This window comes from Diabrotica undecimpunctata, chromosome 5 (assembly GCF_040954645.1).
Source record: "Diabrotica undecimpunctata isolate CICGRU chromosome 5, icDiaUnde3, whole genome shotgun sequence".
Taxonomy (NCBI): domain Eukaryota; kingdom Metazoa; phylum Arthropoda; class Insecta; order Coleoptera; family Chrysomelidae; genus Diabrotica; species Diabrotica undecimpunctata.
This window is the reverse complement of record NC_092807.1, coordinates 88,251,242-88,275,759: the sequence shown is the minus strand read 5'-3', so window position 1 is coordinate 88,275,759 and position 24,518 is coordinate 88,251,242. Positions and strand designations below refer to the sequence as shown.

Here is a 24,518-nt window from a genome sequence, read left to right as displayed (position 1 = left end):
GAAATTTAATATATAATAAATATACCTAAATTTGCAGTATCTTTCAAGTATCTGAGAACTTTTAATATAACTTTAGGCTTCATCAGTTGCTTTATCACATATTTCTGCTTGATAAGGTTATTACATGTTGATAACAGTGCAACAAATAAATCAAATTTCAGTTTTGGATCAATAGGAATTTGTGAATTATTACAGTATTTCATACCAAATTTTCTTATAAACTATGAATGCAACTTGATTATTTCTAGAACATCCACTTATCTACCATAAAAAATTTCTAAACTAAAACATTAATTAATTTTATCTTTTAATCTCATCTTAAAGTTTGAATTTTAGACATGGGCTTATCTTGTATTTCATTTATTGAATCATGATTTCGACGAGCTGTTATTATATCCTCTACATAGATTAGTAAATACCTAAAAAGATTTATTTGCATTCATTATTTAATATTAAAAGCTGAATTTTTAAATAATGAAAAAAAAAATGAGAGAATGGCTTTAAAATAAATAAAAATTAAACTTCACACACTTGACATATTATTTGATACAAGTTGACACATTGCTTTTATACATTTCCATGTAATATTTATGCAATATTTTGTTCAATTATAAATGATTATAATTATTTATAATGATTTGAATCCTGTTCAAATGTATCGGCCAGAGGTATCGGCATTGGTAGCTCATGCGCACTGCGCAGAGAATTTCGATGATTATGTTATGTCAAAGCATATGTCAAAAGTCAAAGTCACAAGTCACAGCAATAAGCAATAAAGATGGTTGCCAAAAGACGAGGGAAAAGGAAAAGTGGCTCAAAAGACTTACTATTTGAAGTCAGTGACAATGATGTATCCACAGATGATTCTGAAACTGAGTGTAATGGACCAGAAAAGAAAATTTTAAAGACTGATTCAAATTTTATCGAGTCTGTGGTAAATGCTCTTTCTAACCTAGAAAATGAGAAAAAAGAAAAAGAAACAAACTGCTCCAAAACAGAAGTTATCGAAATTTTAGATGAAAGCAGCAAAGGGAGCGATAAAGCTGGTAATGATAGTGATAATTCGCTAATAGTTGTAGAAGATAAGTCTTTTGTGGAGAATGAAGATTCTGCTAATCAAAGCACCCAGAATAATTCAGAATGCACGGCATGTATCCAAGACCAAGACGATGATTCTCCCTTGGTGATATCACGGACTTTTATAGATTGTTGTGACAGTGATAGTCCAAATAAAGAAGCAGGTATGTACTATGTAATTATATTTAGTAAATTTGTTTTCTACCAGAATATGTAGTTTGAAAAGAGTTTAGACCAGCACAATAGTTTTTGTGAGCAGCACAATTTAGTGCTATAATCGCCAATTAAAGCACTAAATCTGGAAATTACATTACACAGCTGGTATTTTTTACATAACTCACCAATTGTGATGTTTAGTTGACTGAACACTATTTGTAATAGCAACATAAATCAAGTGTCATTGAAATTGTGTAGTTGTCTAAATTAATTAGATTTTGTTCTATCATATGGTTCTCCATACATTCTAGCTACAGCAAAATTAGAAATATTTACAGCTACAAAGTTCCATATCTGGTATCTGCCTTTTTAAATGTCTAGTAGTGTTACATACAAACCAGAGATTCTTGTTGATTATCTTACTATTTATTTCACTACCTGTATTAGCTTGAGTAAAAGCCAAATTTTTGACCAGTTTTTATTTTGTTTTTTCTTTATTAATGTATCCAATACAAAAAAAAGTTTACAATAACTAAAATCTAGTCAAATTTACAAAGTTTCGCTGTAGTAATTATAATCAATAGTAATGTCCAGGTACAATGTTTTAAATTATTTGTAATTATTACATTGTTAAATAAAACAACAAAATATTTGTTAACCCTTTAGCGGACAGGCAAAATAAAATTACTACACAAACACACGGGTAAGGCCTGTGAGGACAAAAACGAAAAATTTTGAAAAAGAAAAAATTAAATAAATTTTCTTAAACTAATTATTTGTTGTGTATTTCTGTAATAGTAGGATTTTACTGATTCAATATAATTACAATATTCAAGAGCATATATTGTTAGAAATAAATAAGCATATAAAAATTCTCAACATTTTTCGCATTTTGCTTCTATTTTTAGTTTACAAAGTCTACACTGAATATATAGGTAATCAAATTCGGTCAGCACATTTGCTACAGCATGGTGTTATATGTACAATACACAACCAACACTTACAGAATTTATGAAAATATCTCGGTTTTCTTCAATATTTGCACAGACCTCTTTTGTTTGGATAGGTGTTGGCTCCTGTTCCAAAAGAATTTTTATATCCTATCTCACTCTGGTTCCCTAAACTGGGATTTACTTTTCTGTATATATGTATGTGTATGCAACTAAATGCTAAATGTAACATACTGTACTAAATTTAGGGGAACTACAGAGGTAATTTTCTATCTAGTGCATATAGATGGCACATAAAGTTATTAAAAAAAAAATACATGATTTGGTTGGGTGAGGTCTGTGAGGACCATTAGCGATATATTTCAAGTTCCGTGTATCTTTTTTATTTCAAAATTTGAAGAGAAATTATATTTTTATGAGTAGAAAAGGTATATATGGTTTCAAGGTTATCAATAAAAATTTTTAAACTTTATGTTGTAATTTCATATGGGAGTGGGGTGACAGGCCTCACCTGTTCACTGGAGGTTTAAGACTGGTGTCAACCATTATTACTTAATGTTGTCACTTAATACAAATGATTTAATAATAACACCCAATATTTTCACAAAGAAAATCATATTCAATCAAATGTGTGAAAATAAAAATAGTGTTCTGCTGCAGTAAAACTTAAAAATATTAAATGTTAAGGAACTTTGTATTTTCTCTGTCATAATTCTATTTTAATATGTGTTTTATTAGGTTGTTTTAAGTGCACTTATTTTAAAGATCTAGGAGGTCTTGAATATACTTGAAAGAGTACTTGCGCTATCCGTCTAGATTGAACATGAATGTTTAAGCTTGCCACAATCTCAGAGCACCGAATAAAGTTATTAACGAATTTAAAAATAAAGACTCAAACCTATCTTGTATCCTAAAGTTTTTATAATTTTATCATAGTCCCAAGATAATGAAAATTTATTTTGTACCATGGAATAGCTAATTTAAAAACAAGTAACACAGAAACTTTGTCTGCACCCTTTCTAATTTGTCTCGATTCACACCCATAATAAGGTGACCAGATTATACTATAGTTTTTTAGGTGTGCTTAGGGTAGGTTTTTCAGGTTAGGCTGGGTTAAATATGAGTGAGCACTTTACCCACCCTTCAACTCGACCTAAGAGGTCTATTGTGGCTCACCCCTAGGTTAAAGTTGTCCCTTCATCCCAGCCTTTTTAACAAAGGCTATTATGACCTTAGGTGTTACTTTTACAAAAATGTAGTGCTCGAGTTGGCAATTCGCACTTTCTGCCAGTCCGATTTTGTTCATGTGCCCCTTAAGGTGTCAGTGTCCTGTTAGGAGAGCTAAGACAATGCGCAGATCACTAGTATATCTTTGGATCTCTTCTTCAAAGGTTCATGTATAAAAGCCTTTGAATGGGCCTATGAATGTTTCTTTTGCCCCTCCCCTGGCAAGTTTTTTATAGATTTGTACCTGAAGTTATCTGTGATTAGTTGCATTAGGTTGCATTGCATCTGGTACCATGTCTAGCTGTGGGTAATGTATAATTATCTCCCTAGATTTGATTCTGGTATGCTTTTGCCCTGCTTCCTGCCATTTTATTCGCCTTCTGTATACTCCTACCTTCGTCTCCTTCTCTATCCATATATGTAATGGAGGGAAGCCAAGCATGATCTCCATGGTGGTGCTTTGGGTAGTTGACAACACTCCTGTTATGTAAGCATGCTTGTTTTTGAAGCTTATTCAGCTTCTTGGTGGTCTGTTGTTGGCATTTAAACCACCATATCAGTGTGCCATACATAATCCTAAGGCCTGACTACAGTCATATATAGACAGTATGTCTGTCTGGGTTTCAACTCCCATGTTTTCCCACATATCATTTGACGTGTGCAAAGGAAAAGATTTGCTTTGTTGGTTATTCTCACCAAACGGCCGTTCCATATAAGCTTCATAAAATATAGTTAAAAAGGTACTCACTCAAAGGTACTTAGAATGGATTATTCTGACCTTAATTCCACTAGTTGCAGCTTTGCAATTCATTTTATATCCCCTTGTTTCTCTTTTTTTTCTGAAGGTTTTCTTGTTTGTAGTACATCTTCTAGAGCTTTCTCACAGGGTATTCCTGATTTCAGATGTAGATGTAACTGCTTCCGAGCCGCTTCACTTGGTCTTCTCTTTTTGCCTTTGAGTTTATCTTGAGGGCATTCCAGGATCTGTTCTTCTCCTACTATGGAGATGTCATTTTCAGGGCTACTTTTAATGGCCTCCTAACATCCATTTTTTCTTTTATTTTTACTATTGGTTTCATACTGTTCCAAAGTGTGAGACAGCACAGTGTCTCACACTTTGGATTACAGTTTTTAATTCTGCTGGTTTTCTTCATCAGTTTTTAATTTATTTTATTTATTTATTTATTTCTACGGTAGAACCATTTACAATAAAATACAACAAATAGTAAAAAGTAAAGATCATGTACAATTAACATCAAAACAATAACAAAGAAACAAGTAAATTTTGTACATTAAAACAGTATATCAAATCACAAAAGTTAAAAAAATATATATATGTAGGTCTAATTAAATTCTTTTATTATTTGAAGAGGAATTAACGTTATAGTAAAAGTCCGCGATCTATGCGAGAAGTCTTTATTACATAAAATAAAGTGTAATGTAGTGATGTTATTTACATTTACACAAAATTACGGATAATTGTCTGCGAATTAAAATATCGAACACCCCCGTCGGTAATTGGTTTCGTCTTTCGTCTTTTTCGGCGTGCACGCTAATTTAAGTCTATTCAAGTCGGGCGACAAAAATCGAAAATCCTTTTAGCTCAGGAGGAATGTGTTATCTCGTCTACATATCTCCTGTCCCCTTCGCCCCTGAATCGCGTCTCTCTTATAGCGACTTAAGCATATTGTTTAAGTGGTTTCTTGCAGTGGCGTAACTAATGAATAAAACTATGCTAAACACTTATACTAAGAAATATTTCTACATATATAAAAAAAAATATCACATATCTAGATTAATAATTAGATTCTTAAGTTGCCTTTTGAAAGTATTAATGTTTGGGCAGAAAGGATCCAATAGGAGGTCATTGCAAGAGCTGAGCATTCTCGACAAGGGAAAATGACGAGCATAATCAGTCCTATGAAAAGGAATATAAAAGAGTGCAGTGTGTCGAGTTCTATGTATTGTGTTTAAGTGTACATTGGCTAATAACGAGGGACAATTAATAACGTTGTTTAGAATTTTAAACAAAAATAACATATCAGCTCTCAACCTGCGGTTCTTCAATGTAGCAATGTTTAATTGAGACATTATTATAGAATAATCTATAAAATAATTTTCAGTATTTTTTATATTAATATGTGATCAAGTAAGCAAAGATATCTTTAACAACATCTTTATGTATAATATTTTACTGCTCCGCTGTGTCAATCGGAATATATTATAGTTACGCATTTGCAAGAACATAATCCACACATATCATTGAAAAATGAAACATATTTATTATCTAAATATTTTTATCGACAAAGAGGTACTTAGCGGCGCTATTTATCTGTGAATATCGTATTACCATTAAATTTATACATGCAATCATATATTAGATTTTTGTTGATAGTTAAAAATTAAATTATCTGGTATTATTAAATATTTTAGTGGGATTTATATGAAAAATGGTCAATCCTCAAAAATGTTATTTAAAACATGCGAACATGTCTTTCTTTTGGTCTGTTTATTACTGGTTTCAGGTTTGTTATCTTCCTTATTAGTGCGTCTTTTTATTTTCTTTGTATGTGTCCAAACCATCTCAGTCTGTGTGGATTAATAAATTTCACTATGTCTTCCCCTTCGGTTATATTTCTATTTCTTATGTCATGCTTCATTAGTCTTCTATATTCTCCTTGTTCGGGCTTTATTGGGCTGTTTATTCTTATCATTTTGCTTTTAATAATTCTTACTTTTTCTTTATATTTTACTTTTTATTTATATTTTTATTTTCTTTATATCTATTTTCGTAAGACATATTACTTTTGCTACGTATGCTATCACCGGTCTAATTGCTGCTCTATATATTTTTGTCTTTGTTTTCTGCTGTTTTTCATCTTTAAGTAGTGAATGATATTTCCAAAACACGATGTTCTTCTCTCACCTTGTGTGCGTGGTAGTGTCATGCGTTGGATGTACGATTTGGGGTAGTTGATGCCTATTTAGTTATCACGGTTCTATTTGGTCTAATTAGTTCTTCAGTTTCCGCATTCGACCTTATATAGCCAAATGAGTATGTGAAAAGTGGTATTGCGTATGTGTTTATTGCTTTTACTATGTGCTTGGAATTAAGTTTGCTTTTGAGTATTAGTATCCCAGATTTAGTCATACGGCTCACACTCCATCTAAGGCGAAAATTCACTCATCGCAGATACCTACGGTATCAAAAGGATTGAGCTCTGGTGGGACTCTTTCCGTGTTATCGAGCCCTAGGTGGCTTGGTATGTTGGAGTATCTCCCAAAAATTTTTGTACACATCTGGACATTGAGAGTACTATAGCTTTCTGCATAGTCTTGTAGAGATGTTCATTCAGACCTAGCTTTTTTATGTTTTCTAGGAGGTTCTTTGGAATGACTCCAGTAGTAGAGAGAATAATAGGTATTGTCTGGGTACTTTCCATTCTCCACTGTCTTCGTATTTTAATGTCCATATCCCTGTACTTGGCGATTTTTTCGTTCTGTTTAACATGAAGATTATTGTTGTTGGGTATCGCCACATCAATTAATGTTGTTTGTCTCTTTAGTTTATTAACTAGTATGAGATCTGGTCTATTATGTGCCACTTTTTGGTCTGTGAGCACAGTGCGGTCCCAGTATAGCTTGTAGTTGTCATTGTCAAGTATACTCTCAGGAACGTATTGATAATATGGAAGATGGTTTGTTTAAATAAGTCCCAGTTTGATAGCTATCTCTTGATGAATGATCTTTCTTAACCGGTAAGATGTTGGATGGTTTCCTGAGCTTAACATCCATAAGCATTTGTCATTCTGGACCTGAGGGTCTTTGACGATATATTTCAGGTAATTTTTGGTTGGTATAACCTGATCCTGAATGGCCAGTAGTAAACCTTCTGTTTCAGGGAATATCTTTCCTGATGTCAGCCAATAGTTCGACGCTATATTGTCGATATGGTCTTGACTGACCTCATTGGGATGTCGCCCGTGCAGAGGTTTACCCATCCAGGTGCGCATTTTTTCATCCTTAATAAGATGGTTTATGCGCATTTCTGGTTCCCTCAGTTTGATCGGTATTGTATGATCTACTGCACAAATCGCCAAATTGTAAAGTATATGTCTCAGCCTGCACCTGAAAATAAGTTCTTAAATTAGTAATTTGTTTTTCGAGTTGCTCACTTATATCCATAAGTCCTCGTCCTCCGAAATACCGCGGTAATGTCGTTCTTTCTACTGCACTTCGAGGATGGTGTTTTTGTCTGGAGACATTCTATGAAAAGTTTTTGATATAAAGTATAGAGATCGCTTTACTAACTATTTTTGCTGTTTGAGTAGACCAACTTAATGTTTGGTTGACCGTAACACCAAAATCATTAACTTCCCGTAGCGACTTCAGAGGAACTCCATCCCAAACATATTATGTATATCGGAAATATGAATGTATAGCAACTATTACAGACGATTCTTAGTGACTTCGATTTTGTCCTAGTTATTCTTATAACTTCTTCTTGTGCAATATTTAGACATTGAATATGAATACGAATATGAACAAGTTCGTTTGAAATACCTTCTATAATTATTACACCAGCATCCAGTTCAAATAATTCTAATATGGCACCCATTTTTGATGTTAATAAAGATTTTTCTATCTTACCAGTAAAAAAATATATAAAGAATAGTAGGAAAATGTAACTTGACTTTCACAAACAATACACAAAATCCAACAACGCTAATTGAATAATTAAATTACCACGTTAAATATGCAGAACACAATAATTATTGTATAAATACACAATATGATATTAGATATACGTATCTAATATTAGGCTTATAATAAAAGTAGACAGGTGGTAGACATTGTGGACTATCACGGGTTGTGTTTCTCTGCATGTGTTAGCAGTAGAAAAGAGACATCTCTATGAGAGAAGAGAGCATTTGACAACAGCTATAAAAAAAGAAGAAAAGAAAAGATCAATGGAAAGATGGCAAGAAGAGGAGAACAACAAGGAAGATGTTGCCCAGTGGACCAAGATGCTGATCCCGAGCCTAAGGAGACTGGTTAGATTGTCTGTTTTAGGGCGTATCTTCATAGGTTCAGAAAGACAGATAAAGATAAATGCCTATACTGCGAATATTCCGACATTGTTACTCACACAATGCTGGAGTGTAATAGATGTACAGTGGAGAGAAACAGAGAAAGAAATAGGTATGAACCCTGTGACTGTAAGAGAGATGATCGTGAAGATGACTGGAAGTACGGAGGGATGGAATAGTGTTCACAATTACATCCGAGCAGTCATTAAAAAGAAAGAAGAAGAAGAGAAACACCAACCGAGCCAACGACAGAGATAAGATCTAATTACTATTTTAATAGAAATAAGCCACAATTGAAGGTTAAAATAAGTTTATTGACGTTTGAATCTTTGATCTTGCATTAATAAGTTGTTTATACTCCAACAATTAATAGAAAAAAGAATAGTAGTTGGTACCAAAGTACATCTAGCCTTCATCGACCTAGAAAAGGCGTATGATACAGTTCCAAGACTTAAATTGTGGCAACAACTCGACATTAGTCCATACCTTTTAGGAATAATTACAGAAAGGGAGTACACTACTTACCTAAAAATCGGAAATAAACTATCAGAGCCAATAAAAGTAACTAAAGGACTAAAACAAGGATGCAGAATGTCACACTCACTGTTTAATTTATATATTGAGGCAGCCCTCCATAATTGGAAAAACCACTGCCTGGGAATGGGAATCCCCAATTGACAGAATAGAAAAAAAGAGGTTCAAAATGGTTTGGACACCTATTGAGAATGCCTGACGAACGTTGGCCCCAAAAACTTCAGAAATGGAAGCCCGCTGGAAGAAGAAAAAGAGGCAGAATTTGACGCTCATGGAATGTAGGAATTTGAAGAGCGATGGAATCGAAAGGTTTGGAGAAGGAGCATGCCTTAAACCGGCAGGATTGGCGGAGAAGAACGGGAATACGGCGATAGCCGTCTCCAAAATGTATTGTATTTACAAGTTGGCTTATTCCCATTAAAATAGTAATTACTTTAAAAGCCACAAGAAAATAGTTTCAGAACAATAGATAAGATTTAGATAAGAGAAGGGAGTGTTCCAAAAATGTCTTCACCCCACTTTCGGAGTACGGTACGTGCGACAGTCAAATGCACACAAGTAAGAGAGGGTGGTTTTAGTTGGTAGGCAGGATAATAGATACCTGAATCTTTGGCACTGCTATCTTTAGTACTTTAAATTAAACTAAAACCCAAATTTTAGGGACTCAAAATAGAGGTAGCATAAAAATATTTCAAACCCCCCCTGAGACAAATTCTGTATAGAGAAACACTATTTTTATAAATACTAAAATAATTAACTAAAAACGCCTAAATAGGTTTTTAAAACTAAATAGGTTTTTTATAGATATATTACTTATAGAGTGTAAATTTTATGATATCCTACTTTCAAAATAAAAGTTGCAGTATCTAGTATTCTGTAACTCTGTAAGTTTCAGCATGACCGGTTCAAAGTTCAAACCGATAACATTCCTATTAAATTTTGTTGTTATCTGCCAAAGTGTTGTACAAAGTAATTGATATGGCAACCCTGTTAGTGTGACGTTTCGCTTGAAGCGTTTCGAAGCCGAACGTAATGCTATCTATCGATGATAAATACTACCATTGCTTCAGATGGAGCCATCTCCCTACAATACAATTTGAAGGCGGCAGTTCAAGACATAATTCTTGTTTAACGAGATTTTTCATATGTTTAGGAAAAAATATTTAACTTTTTGTTGCAAATATTTTCCACTTTTACAGTTTTATATATGTTGTTATTAAAAATTTTTTCGGTTTCTTACCGGTAACTTTATTATAAGCCGAAACATATTATTTTTTCCTATTGGAACAAAACTGTAAATTCAAAAATTTTCAAAAAATTCGTAAGTATTTCTTATAATCATATCTTGATGCTGTAAAAAAAATTAACAAAATCCTATGTTTGGTTTTCCCGCTTTATACTTGGAAAAAAGTAGTTTTTTTGAGTTTTTTCAAAAACGAAAACATGAAGTTTGTTTAAAAGTTGTCAAAATACTTCTAGTCATCACATATACCTTCTCAAATTTTTTCAAATTTTTCGAATTTGGGGATTGTCTTTTGGGGGGTGCAGATCAACCTTAAAAGCTAAAGATCTTAGAAACTACCTCTGAACGCTCTCCAATTCATCAATGTATACTTGATGAAATGGGGACTAAACAACAGAGCAGTATTCAAGACCTGAGCGTACCAGAGAGAAATACAATAATTTGAATACAATAAGTGAGACATCATGACTGTTACGATAAATAAAACCAAGATTACGAAATCCTGCTTCCTTAATTTTAAGAAAATGGCAATGCACATTCCAGTAATACACCCAAATCTCGTATCTCAGTAACTGAATCCAAGAGTACATCATTAAGAACATATCTATTAGCTATTAGATTATTTATTCGACCAAATGAAATACAAGAACATTTAGTTGGATTTAAGCTTAAACCATTTTGTTTTGACCATAAACATATTATTTACATCATCTTGCAGGAGATCTCTATCTGATTTATTATTTATACAACGAAATAACTTAAGATCATCAGCAAATAGCAGGAAGTGTGAGTTTTTGATAGCCTTACCAATATCGTTAATGAACAAGTTAAAAAACAAGGGACCACAATGAGACCCTTGTGGTACACCAGAATAACAATGGAATTCTTTTGAAATATAATAGTTAATACGAACTTGCTGTGTACATCCCATCAGAAAACTTTTAATCCAATTAACAATAGGGTCACCAAACCCAGATGCATGAAGTTTGTGGACCAAAAGATTATGATTAACCTGGTCAAAGGCCTTTGAGAAATCAGTGTAAACGCTGTCAACCTGAATTTTATTCTCAAATGCACTCAACAAGTATTGTTGGTAATTGACAAGGTTTGTTATTATTGACTTACCGTTAGTTTTGGGATTGCTTATTGAATAGTTATACCCCTATAATTGTTAACACACTCGCAATTACCAGATTTATAGATAGGTGTAAGAAAACTATTTTTCCAATATTGTGGAAATACAGATGATGACAATGATAAATTGAAAATTTATTGTAAAGGTTTACAAAGGGAAAAATACAGTTCTTAATAAGTGCTGCAGATATACCATCAGGCCCTGAAGAATATATAGTTTTTAAACTCATAATCCCCTCGAAAACATCAGTCAGACTAAACTTCAGAGTCTGAAAATTCATACTACAGTCGAATTATCATTAGGCCACTATCATTATATGTACCTGAAAAATAACTGGCAAAAAGATTGACTATTTCATCACCATTCTGAGCTATTACATCCCCACCTTTATTAGACATTACATTAGGATAAGCACTAGACCCATTTGTAGTACTAACATACCTCCAAAAAGAGTGGGGATTACTTGAAAGATTTGCTTGAATATTCTCTAAATAGTTCTTATAACATACTGCTTGTAATGATTTACATCTTTCCCTTAACACCGAAAATTCCTAATATGAGTTGCCTGATGCTTTAAAATTCCTGTGAGCTATTTTTTTCTGTATGACAAGCTCAATTAATTCTCGCGAAAACCAAACTGGAAAGTTTAATGATTTAAACTGTTTGATAGGAACAAACATATTGATGGCATCATAAAATATGGTAAAAATTTTCTAAGCAGCAATTTATATCCGATTCATCTAATTCCTTGTTTCAAGGAATTGGGGCTAATATTCATTTAAAACTTGATAATTACATTTATCATCTGAACAGTCATCTTAAGCCCCCGAACTTATGTCAAGGTCTTGCAGCCACTATTGGGGGCTGCAAGAGTACATAGGTGTTATCTTACTAAACTTATATAAAAAGTTTCTAGTGCATAAATGTTAGTAAAATCAGAATTATGGCTCTTAACAAAAACAAGCATTTGTAAAGCTTTGAACATATACTCACTAGAGTCAGTATTTCTATTACTTTCAATGCTCTGAGCGTGAGCTGTGTACTGACAGAGAGAGCGAATAAAACTACATGGTGTCTCTCTTGCTCCTCGTATCTAGGGTTCAGATTTTGTACAGGAAAGTATAGGAATTTGAGACCAATTTGATTTGAGAGACATAGCATGTAGTTTTATTTGCTTTCTCTCTTGCGATACTCCTCTCGTGCTCAGAGTGTGAATACTGACTCTGATTAATATAGGTTCGAAATGCCTTTGTATATGTTCTCCAAATGTTAATTTTGAGATGAAATTCATTCCCAAATCAGAGTTAACTTTTTTAAGTTTTTCCTGATATAGTATCTATTATCTGATTGATATAGTATCTATTATTAGGGGAATAGAACTTCTTGAAAACTGTACATGTTTGCATTTATTAATATTAGATTTTTGCTAATAAGGGCCTCTAGGACAAAAAGCTATAAAATGACTGTAAAATAAGTCAGGATTCTTAGTTGACAGTAAATTTTGATAACTATTCTACACATCAGCATGTAACCTTACTATTGTGTGAAAAGTTGAAGCATATACCTAGTGGGTTGAGCGTGGTAACAATTTCAGACTGATTCACCAAATAGTTTAAATGTTATGTAAATTGTTTTTCTCAAATAACTTTCTTGCATTATTATAAAACAAAAAAAAAATAGTTACAATAATTCTAAAGTTATGTTTTGAAAGGGTTATTGAAATAAATAAAAAAACATTAAAGAAAGATTATTTTTATTGGAATTAGAATTACATACATCACATACAATTAGAATACATTTTTTGGCTTTTGGCCACTGATATACTCTTTTTTCATATTCGAAAGGTTGTACACATTCTATTAGTCTTACAAAAGTTCATGAACCTAACTCACTCATTTGGTTATAAACGAAACTATAAAATCCGACATTAAGTACTGAAAACATTTAATTGTCTGCAGTGCGTTTTTATAGCAAGACAGTCAAACTAGTTTTTGCATTAGTAAAATAGTTGGGAAGTTTCCGTAACAGAAGAATTTTTACAGGAGGGGGGTGTTAACCCACTGCCCAACCCCCAACCTGGAGGACCAGTTCACCCGCTCTTGTCGTCAGTTGCCGACCCAACCTTCCACCCGGGTTGGATACCGAATGTCCAGTTGGGTTGCTCGGTTTAATAGGGGACACCAACGTGAAGGTGAGAGTCGGATTTGAGTAGAAGAGGCTAAGTGGAGTGCAATCTCTGATCGAAGCATTTCGATCACTAAGGGCGTCTGCACTGAGAATGGGATTAAAAATAAACGCACAGAAAACCAAGTATATGTATTGTACTAGATCAGACAACCAGATACCTAGACTATTAATTGATGATCTGGAACTGGAAGGTGTGGACTCCTTCGTCTACCTGGGCTCGCTGCTGACCAAAGACAACGATGTCAGCGAAGAAATTAAAAGAAGAATAGTGCTTACCAATAAGTGCTATTATGGCTCGAGGAAACAGATGGCCCCAAAACTACCCAGAAAAATTAAAGTTACCATATATAAAACACTAATAAGGCCAGTGTTAACATACGGGTCAGAAACATGGTCACTTACACAGAACGACCAAGAATAGCTTAAACGTTTCGAGAGAAAAATTCTAAGGAAAATATATGGAGGAATCCAAGAACAGGGTTTGTGGCGTAAGCGCTACAACTTTGAGTTATAACGTTGAACTGACGTTGTAAAATGTATTAAATTAGCACGCCTTCGATGGATAGGACATGTAATTAGGCGAGATGAAGATGCAACAATCAGAAAAAATTTCGACCGAAGAGGACCAGTGTGAAGACGAGCCAGAGGAAGACCAAAACTTGGGTATCAAGATAACATAGAGGACGATCTAAAATCCATCAGAATTAAAGCATGGAGAAGAGTTGCCAGAGACAGGGGCGAATGGAAGATTCTTCTGAAGAAGGCTTTGGCTCATAACGAGCTGTAATGCCACTGACGATGAAAATAATCGGGAATCTTTATTGTTTTTCTTATAACAGTGATTTTTAATACTTCATATTGAATTCAGTATGAAAATAAAATATTTAATGTTTTGAGGATTAATTTTTTTTTGGGCACGCGCATTTCCAAGATTTTGTGCAATTTTGAAACATTCCTAATAAAGCTATTTTGTAGTCCATCTCACCTTGATTTATAGTACAGGCTCTTGTGGTCAACAATACCACATTTCATCACATTTTTTTGTTATAAACTATGAACTATAACAATTAAATATAGCTGACTAGATTTTACCTTACGAAATTCAAAAATCTAGGGGTCAGGTAAAATGAATACAGCGCTTTCAAAGAACCCTTTCACATATCGTGACCTTTTCACTTAATAAAGAAGGGTAGTCAGAATCTCGACGTAATAATGTTGATCGACTGACCTTTGGGAACCCAGTGAAGACAAATAGGTTTGATAGACAAATACATTTTTAGGGAGGATCCTTTTCGGTTATTTCATGACACTCCTTAAATTTTTTAACACACTTAAAAACTTGAATTTGTGGTAAATGTGATCATATTTTTTTGACAAAACTCTAGTATAAAATCTTAAAATCTCTATTCCCTAGATATCCCTAACTCAGCTGTAAGAGATAAGTTACGTCCAAAAACGTCTTGATCATGCACAGTAAAGAAATGTGCATACACTAGGTATGATAAAGTTATCCTAGTACTGTTTTTGGAAATCCGAGTGCAGTTTACTCGCTACATGCAAATATACAGGATGTATCAGGAAAACTAGGTTTTAATTAAAGGAATACAGTTGCTACATTTTCGTTTTCGAGTACATTTTTAAAACTCGCTAGATATCCCTCTTCAGTTTCTTCTTGTGGTGCCTATCTGTTTAGGATATTAGTGATCCTCTTGGTCATTTTTATCACTCTAATATAGTCTTATTAACTTCATCTAGTACTTCCAGCTCTTCTTGTATAATGTCCGATTACTCAGTGCCTAATTAGAGTTTCTTGTGTATATGATTTTGTATTTTGTCTTTCAGGTTTTCATTATGGTTAGTGTTGCCCAAAATCTGTCTTGGTCTTGCAGTCTTGGTCTTGTTCTTGCGTTTTTGCAAGACCAAGACCAAGACCGCCTAATTTTAGCAAGACCAAGACCAAGACTGACCGTGCAAGATTTAAGCAAGAACAAGACTAAGCCTGCGAGACTCTTGCGTCTTGCAGTTAGGACTGAATGTGGTTTTAGCAAGTATAGTAGTTCGGGTATAGGCTTAAAGACTCAATGAGACGCAAAAAAATGTAATAAAAATTTGAAAAACTGAACTAATGCGTATTTCAAACAATACCATAAACATACATACCGAATCAAAATATTCATTAAAAAAACATATTTGACACGTGCTACGTGCTCAGAGGTCGAGATTACAAAATTAAATATTTTGTAAATTCTTTTCCAGCACACGACTTCTTCGCTCTGAAATTAATTGTTCATATTTTGAGTATAGCCGCCCTCTAATCATAAAAATAATCTTCTTGCATTGCGACGCCGACAGTAATATCGTATTCCCATTATAATTTAGTCAGAAGGAATCTAAATAAACAAATCTTATCGGCCTAAGACTATAAATTGTTTCTGCTGAGTGTGCGATGAGATCATTCGGTTAAACAAAATTTGCTGAAAGAGCGCGAAAGTAACGAGACAAATTAATAACATATAATGCCGCCTACCGTAACAAAATACCGAAGTATTTAGAATAACGAAGTAACGATATATAATTCTCGGTTTGTTATTAGATACTTAAAGGTGGGTACACATATGCTCCGAATACCGTCTCGAACCCCGTCGCGTACAGCGACGCGATCAACAGAAGTTCGCGACGTTGTTACAGGGGGCATTGAAATAAGTAACGAACCGAACACCGCTCCGTACTTTGTACCAAACATTTTAGCGTTCCAGCATTAATTGAGTTAAATTTGCATGTGCAAGATGCAAGATTTTCTCTCCGTAATCCAGATAGAAGATTGGTCATTTTTTTTTACACTCATCCACTGTAATTTGCATTTTAGAAGCAATCTCTTCCCATGCATCGTTTTTTTTATTTTATTGTAGTATCTGGGATTATTTGTATCCCATAATATCTCTTTTTCCCGATAATTTTCGATTAAGAGTAAACTATTCTCTTCCGTCCATTCCATCTTGATGCACTCAACTTGAAAAACACCTTCAACCTTCAAAATAACAGACTGACTATTTTGAATGACTGGAGATTCGATAAAAGATTCGCAAGGTAGTCCAAACATGAATTCGCGGTGTACATTATCGCGCTCAAATTTCTTTTGATGCGAAGGCATTTTACCGACAACCGATGGATCGCTTCGATGTACGTTGTTGACGCGTCGAGGTACGGTACGCGGTTGCATGACTCCGTCCACACTTGAGAACGCGACGGGGTTCGAGACGGCATTCGGAGCATATGTGTACCCACCTTAAGGTATTGGATAGTAACGAACATAAAGTAACTAGTAGTATCGTAGTTACTTTTTCGACATTACTTGGCTTCATTCCCAATTGAGCTTTTCTTTGAGTTTAATGTAATAATTGTTTTTCATCTAATCCTTTTTGTTCCCGAAGTGACAAATTTACAATTTGACATGAGGGACAAAGATTCAAATAATTCTAGTCGGAATAGTGAGCGTTGGGGTTATAGATCTAAAAGACCTAAAAGCAAATTTGATGAGTTTTTCGAAATAATTCATGTATCGCTGTAAAATGAACAACAGAAACACGTCAGGTTTAAGGAAGCATCTAATATCTTTTCACAAAAAGGAATTACAAATATTTCTTCCTGAAAAACCAAAATTCGGTAGAGATATCACAAGCATTTTAATAACCGCTGGTAAAAGTGGACATGTAAAAAAATATACTTATTACCAACTACATATATCATATACCTACTACTTTATTTTGGTAAATTAATGTATTTATTAAGTAGGTATCTCCTTAATTTAAAAGAATTTCTTTTGATTGTCATTGCTTTTTACCTATTCTTTATTTTAAGTTAGTTTTTTATATAAAAGTAGAGATACGATTTCTAAAAACATTTATTTTGCTTTAATAAGTGGATTATAGTTTGTTATCTTATCACCTAAAAAATCTGTGCCCTAGATACATGTATGTGGATTTTTTGCCCATCATGTCCATCAATCTCTTTCTAGGCAGATAATGTTCTTTAAAATACAGGCATGCTTATGTCATTAATTTGTTTTTTTTTGTGTTTTAACCATGTTTTAGCACATTTAAGCTTAGTAAATGCAAACGTTTATTAAGAAACAGATTGACTTCTGTGGGGCATGGTAGATAGCTGAGTTAGTTAGAGCATAGGCACGGTAAGCTTAGATCGTGGCTTCAAACCCCACCTGATTTCAGTTGTTTAGACATTTATTAATTTGGTTGGTCTTTATTATGGCTATGTTAATTCAAGCTTAAAATGTACTTACTCCGTTACGTTGTTCTAAGATCTAAAGTAACGTTTAATAAATAGCAATAGGCTAGTGGGTAACTGCAAGACTTGCAAGACTCTTGCTGCAAGACCAAGACGAAGACTGCCTAAGTCTCGTCTTGTTCTTGCATTTGGGCAACACTAAGTATGGTCTGATTTAATATGAACTTCACGATATGTTTTTATTGAGTGCATAAACTTTCGGAACATCTTGATATTTGGTTCTTAACAATATGTTTACGGTTATCTTTTGGCTATTTCGACGTCTATAATCTTCTGTGGTAAATTTAAAAAAAGGTATTTGTAACTAGAAATTGCTCTTCCATTTCAAATTCTACCAGTCGATAGCCTTGTTTGTTGCGCTCTCGAAACATAACGGTTCTACGCATTCTTTACGTTTTTCGTTACAAATGATTTTCGCTTTAAAGTCTCTTACTATGATTTAATACAGTGATATAATGTGGCAATCTAGGTTTCACAATTCAGCTGTAATTACTAACATCTCGCAAATTGTCCCGGAATTAATCAAATTAACTCTTCAAAAAGTGAACTTTCAGGTTCATCAAATATTCTATTTTTTAAACCTTGTTTAAAATGTTAGCTACAATAGAAACATTCTGGGGTTTTTTTAGTTCTCAAGAACTTTTGAACGACTTCTTTGACTGATAGCCACGCTTTATTTAAAGTTAACGCCAAATATCATTGTTCTAATGTCAGTCCAACGAAATCGCCTTCTTTTAGTTTAACTTCTAAAAACTATTGGTCGAGATAGTTGAAACATGTTTAAAAGTTTTTTCATCGTTGGCGTGTGTAATCTGTAATAAATAAAAGCCCCATATAATTACCTGCAGGAAACATATAGGCGTTAGAGGCTTACACTGGTCAAATACCTGGAAAAGCCAGAGTTTCCAAATAGGGTCAATTTTTGCCTATTTTCATGAGGTACAAATAAATCTTTGCTTAAATCGATAAATTATTTATTTCAGGCTGTGCGAATAAAGAAATTACAGATGTAGAAGATGGAGAAGTAACATCTGAAACCGATTCACCTGAACCAATAATTCAAATCAGTTTTAGCACTAAAAGCATCAGTAATGTGTACAAACAGAAGATTTTGGACTTCATAAGTTCTTGTACTGAGCTAAAGATATTTAAACAAGACGATCTCTCTATTACTGTAAAACCTGAAGAAGGAAAAGTAAATAGCGACTGGATTACTTTAGATGAGACTGGTATAAACAACACTATTGTTGAATCTTGCACTCAGGAAATTAATAAAGTAGAAGAGTCAACGTCACGTAGCCCACCGAAAAAGAAAAAGCGAAAAAAGGCGAAGAAAGACAAAGACTTGTTTGTGTTAGATACAGAGCCATCTCAAGAACAGATCCATACCACGAAATATTCCAGTAAATTTCAAATAGATATTACTAAGGAGAAGGAGAATGATGAAAAGAAAGTCAGAATTTCTGCTCAGACTTGCTTTAATTGTGACCAAGGACATGCTCTTAAGGATTGTCCATTACCGAAAAATTATAATATAATCAACATGAAGAGACAGCAGATGAAAATGATGAAGGAAAAACAGTCAGCGTAAGTTTTTTTTATTTTTTTTTAAGTTAGATTTATCCTTAGGATTGCTTTGTTTTAATAATAATAATTTTTATTAAGGGACTTAATAAAACATTTTCAACAAATACATAACAAATCAACTAAATAACACTGAGTATGAATAAACATAAAACATACAAGTTTCGTCCATCTGCAATATGATATACCATCATATAGAATATTCTAAAATAATTCAATGTACTATCAATATTGTAATTAACATTTTTGACATCCAAAACACTATTCCATTTAAAATTACATATATAACTAGAATTGATTCTAATGATAAATTTAAATTTAATTTCCATCAAATATTAGTCCTAAGTATAAAAAAATCGTAGATTACGTCATTACGCCGTCACTGATGATGTGATAGTCATTCAAAAATTAAAATTGACGTGTTTTATGATTTTTGTTAACACTTTCACTGCTGATGTCACGCTTGCGTCACTTTAAGTTATTTTGCCAGGTGCTGACGACATACTTGCGTGACATCTGACCAGTTAAATTTAACAGAGCACTTTAAATACAGCGTATGCAGTAGATAGCTCACATCTTCTTAGCGTGTTACTAAGGCACAAAGTATTTAAAATATGTTTGCCGTTTTCAGAATTTCCCAATGAGACGGCATTCGGCATTCGGACATGCTAGAGTAGGGGATACAAATTCCGCGGTCAAGTCAGACACGCGTTCAAAGAATTCGAGCAGTGTGATTGTATTGTTGCAATTGTTGCAGTAGAAGGTTGGTTCTTATTTATTTTGTTACGTTCACGTATAGACCGTTTTGTCTTTAAATTACGGACTGTATACCGGGACCTTCAAAATGTAAAAAACGTAAAGTACTGACTACTGGTGAAAAATCCTAATAAACTAAGTGAAAGTGGGATGTTAGGTTAGCTCTGTTATATGAATCTACTGATGAGGAGGACTTATTCAGTAATCATTCTATTGGCAGTAACACTGATTCTGATTTCGAGGGCGTTTCTTCTGAATTCGAGGAGTATTCAGACGATGATAAGAGAGTAAGTTTTTATATTTTATGTGATAACATTATTAATTTTTTTTTATTGTTACAGTAAATGAAATGCCGATTCAAATCCAAGATGACGTTCCTAAATCCCAACGAAAACGAAACTGTGTTAGAACACTCACTTCCTGACTGGACAAATATTCCTATGAATATGTAAGATTTTATATTTTCGAAAACAAATGAACTTTTGGTTCAACCAGGTGTCAATGACCCAATCGATTATTTTAAAATGATATTTGATAACATTTTGGATTTAATCGTTAGCCAAATCAACTTGTATGCAGAAGAGATATTCCTTTCTAAACATATACGAGAAAAATCAAGAATTACAAAGTGGAAGCCAGTTTCACGAGAAGAAATGTTAAAATTTGTTGCACTATTGATTCACACTGGAACCATCAAATTCATATTCACCATCAATAGACTCAATGATTACTGGAAATCTCATCCATTATTTAATTTAAAATGTTTTTCGGAGCATATGAGTAGGGATTGTTTCCTTATCATAATGAGGTGCTTACATTTTGCTATAAACACAGCCAGTGGAGAAGAAGTTCAAGATCGATTGTACAAAGTACGACCTATAATAACGTTCTTCAATAATAAAATGGGTGCTGTTTATTATCCTGGAAAAAACCTTTCACTTGATGAGTCAATAGTCACTATGAGAACAAGCGTCATAAATACGAGATAAAACTCTATATTCTTACAGAGCCAAGTGGTTTAGTTCTAAAATCTTTAGTCTACACTGGAGCCCTGGATGATGCCGGTGGAAAAGGCCACACAACAAAAGTAGTTTTACAGCTACTTCAGGAATATTTGGACCAAGGACATAGTGTATACATGGACAATTTTTATAATTCCTATGAACTAGGTAAAATATTAACAAATCGAAGTACTTACTGCACTGGAACACTAAATATGAGAAGAAAGCATAATCCCAAAGACGTTATTGAAAAAAAAAACTAAAAAAAGGTGAGCGAATTGCTTGTTTTCCTGATAATATTTTAGTTGGTAAATGGAAGGACAAACGTGACGTTCTTTATATCTCTATTGAATTTGGAAATGAAATGGAATTTGTTGATAGAAGGAATAGACCCAGAGGAAAACCTACTGCATTTTTAATTATAATAAGCATATGGGGGGTGTCGATCGGCAAGACCAACTAAACTCTTACTACCCCTGTGAAAGAAAATCATTAAGGTGGTACAAGAAGTTGGGCATACATTACATACACTTGATGCTAATCAAGCATTAATAATGCAGCGTACTTGCTACATAAACAATTTGTTTTACGTCCGATGAGCCTTTATGACTACCGACTGTCAGTTTTGGAAAAGCTATTAAACATTGGGATGAATAACAAGCTGAGGCCGACAATTAAAACAGTCCACATTATTACCAAAATTTTGGCCAAAGACAAACAAGGAAAAACAGTAAGAAAGCGATGTAGAGTGTGCTCTGGCAAGAAAATCCGTAAAATGACGCTTTACCACTGCCAACAATGTACAGAAGAGCCCGGATTATGCATCGAATGTTTTAACGATTACCATCAATAGTGCAACATTTTGTGGTATACATATAAACAAATTACGTAGTTATGTATATTATGAATTTAAAGTTTTTTTTATTGTTCATCTAGTGTTTTTATTACTTTTTGTTTTGTTTTTAATTGTTTTTACTTAGTTTTCTTAAAATTCTAAATAATATAAATAATATAATTATATAAAAAAATAAATCTTCAATAAACTTTTAAAGTAGTAAAAAATATATTGACAAGCATGCGTGTCAGTCAGCACATGGCAAAAAATTTATACCTAGGTGCGTCCGACACGCATGCGTGACATTGATAAAAAAACAACCAAACTCTTTATATATGGGCTTCAGTTTAGTACTAAAGCAATTATAAAGCCCAAAATCTTAAAATTTTTAGAAAAAAAAATGCCGCACCCGGCAACTCATCTATCATAGAAGTCAGCAGCGAAAGTGTTAAAGTTTTCTGTTTCTGAAACAATGAATTTATTGCATACTTTTGTATCATACTGTATAATAAAGGATTACATATCATCCATTCTGTCTGTGTCGCTATTGGGAATTCGGGAAAATAGCCATCTGATTGGTGTATCTTAATTTATAGTCCACTACACAAAAAAAGAGCCACTACCAGATGTGAAAACTGTCGTACATGGTCACTAATAACACATGCCAGTCAAATCTTGTTGCATATCATCAAAACCAGATTAAAAACTTACCTACATTATCAAATACCGCAGGAACAAGTGGAGTTTGTAAAGGGAAAAGGTACACATGAGCAGATTCTGAACCTGATATAACTCATTTAAAAGTCGAGATTATTTCAAGTACTTATAATAATATGCTTCGTTGACTACCAGAAGGCGTTCGATTGTAGAAGCTGGATAAATCTTAGGTCCATTTTAGGCGCCCACGCGGCTAGTGCATTAAAATCTGTATTAGACCAATATGACAACAGTACGAGCAGAGCCAATTCACAACAGAGAGAGGGTTTAGACAAGGATGTGTTTTGTTCTTTGACTTATTTAATATTTAAGGTAAACATGTAATGAGGATGGCTTTAGAAGGATAGGTCTAGGATAGAAGGAAAATAAATAAACAATATAAGATAGATCTCGGAAAGATTAGGTTACACATTAAGGAAAAGCATAATGAATAAACAAAATGATACTGTTATTTTGTGTTTTTGTTGCTCTGACTAATGATAATAAACAATCGTCAATGTCAGTTTTATCTAAAACGAGCAGAGACATTATGTTATATAACCATTCAATTTTCAATTGAAGTTTTCTGAAAAGTTCGTTGGATTATACAGACAAAGAATATGTGGTCTAGGTCTTCGATTTTGTAATAAATTCACAAACAAAAGTCACTGAAACAATACACAACGTAAAAATCCATGACTATCCAGTATCAGAAAATTTATATTATTTCAGTTTTAAATACAACCTATGTATTTCTTACTTGGCAAATTCTTGTCATTTCCTTTAACGGTAATTTCCTTCCATATTAGTACGCACATAAATACAATTACTGAAATTTTATTAGCCATTTTATTTGTCTGACACTACATAAAACAATGTTGAACAATTTGGAAGTTCCTTTGTATACTTCTACTACTACTCAATCAGTGCTTTTTTATTAATGTTAAACCTAAATATTTTAGTTTTGTAGATAGTAATGATTTTTAAAAAGAATTTTGGAAAATACGTTTTATGATAATAAAATGTGGCGGTTGGTGACAGACCTTATCAAATGATTACTGAATGTTTAAGAATGCTACAGAACAAAAAATGTTATGTTCTAAACCATCTCTAATTAAATTTGCTATTCTACTGCACTGCGGAATTGCGTTGTTTTTCCTTAAATTGATGATTTGGTATTAGACCTTTTTCGGAAGTTTTGGAAGTCAAACGTTTGAACCAAATTGTTTTAATTTTCTAGATAACAATGTTTTTTGAAAACGTATTTGGGAAAATATTTTATATAGTGTCTTTAATAATGTTCTATTTTTTGAAATTTTTAAATTTATAGCAACCCACTAAAAAAAAAACGAAAAAATTATGTTTTTAAGGGTAGAAGGTGGATAGAAGGGGGCGGAGGGTTAAAATTGCGCTGTCTTATTTTTTAATCACGTAGAACGTAAAAAATGAATTCTAGGATTAAGGGCATTTTTCCAATATTAACGGGGGGTACCCTTTGTCGAAAAGAGTCCAGCAATGTGGTTAAAGTAAATCGCAGGTTTTTCTGAATTTTGTCATCAACTTTTTCCGTCATAAGAGATGGCCTCCCATTCCGTTCTTTATTGTGCACACTGGTTCTTTCTTAGTTGAACATAAAGCATCATTTCCTTACTGAAGGTTCGTTCATAACAGCCTTTATATTCCTATAAATGCAGATAGGGCAAACATCCTTTATCTGCCTATAAATGCAGTGTGTACAGAATCAC

The 24,518-nt window shown here is 33.3% G+C and overlaps 2 protein-coding genes across 4 annotated transcripts in view; one reads left to right on the top strand and one right to left on the bottom strand.

The window, feature by feature from the left end:
• The window catches only part of LOC140441449 (MORN repeat-containing protein 3-like), a 159,931-nt gene extending 159,338 nt beyond the window's left edge, over positions 1-593 (bottom strand). For all 3 annotated transcript variants that reach the window (XM_072532184.1, XM_072532182.1, XM_072532185.1), the window contains exon 1: positions 26-593. The gene's annotated coding sequence lies outside the window, so the exon portion shown is untranslated. The remainder of the gene's footprint in view (positions 1-25) is intronic.
• A 138-nt stretch (positions 594-731) lies between these two features.
• Positions 732-24,518, top strand: part of LOC140441447 (zinc finger CCHC domain-containing protein 8 homolog) — a 44,562-nt gene continuing 20,775 nt past the window's right edge. The window contains exons 1-2 of the mRNA XM_072532180.1: positions 732-1,241; positions 18,885-19,488. Of these exons, the coding sequence (XP_072388281.1) occupies positions 779-1,241; positions 18,885-19,488 (1,067 nt within the window). The 5' untranslated portion in view covers positions 732-778. The remainder of the gene's footprint in view (positions 1,242-18,884; positions 19,489-24,518) is intronic.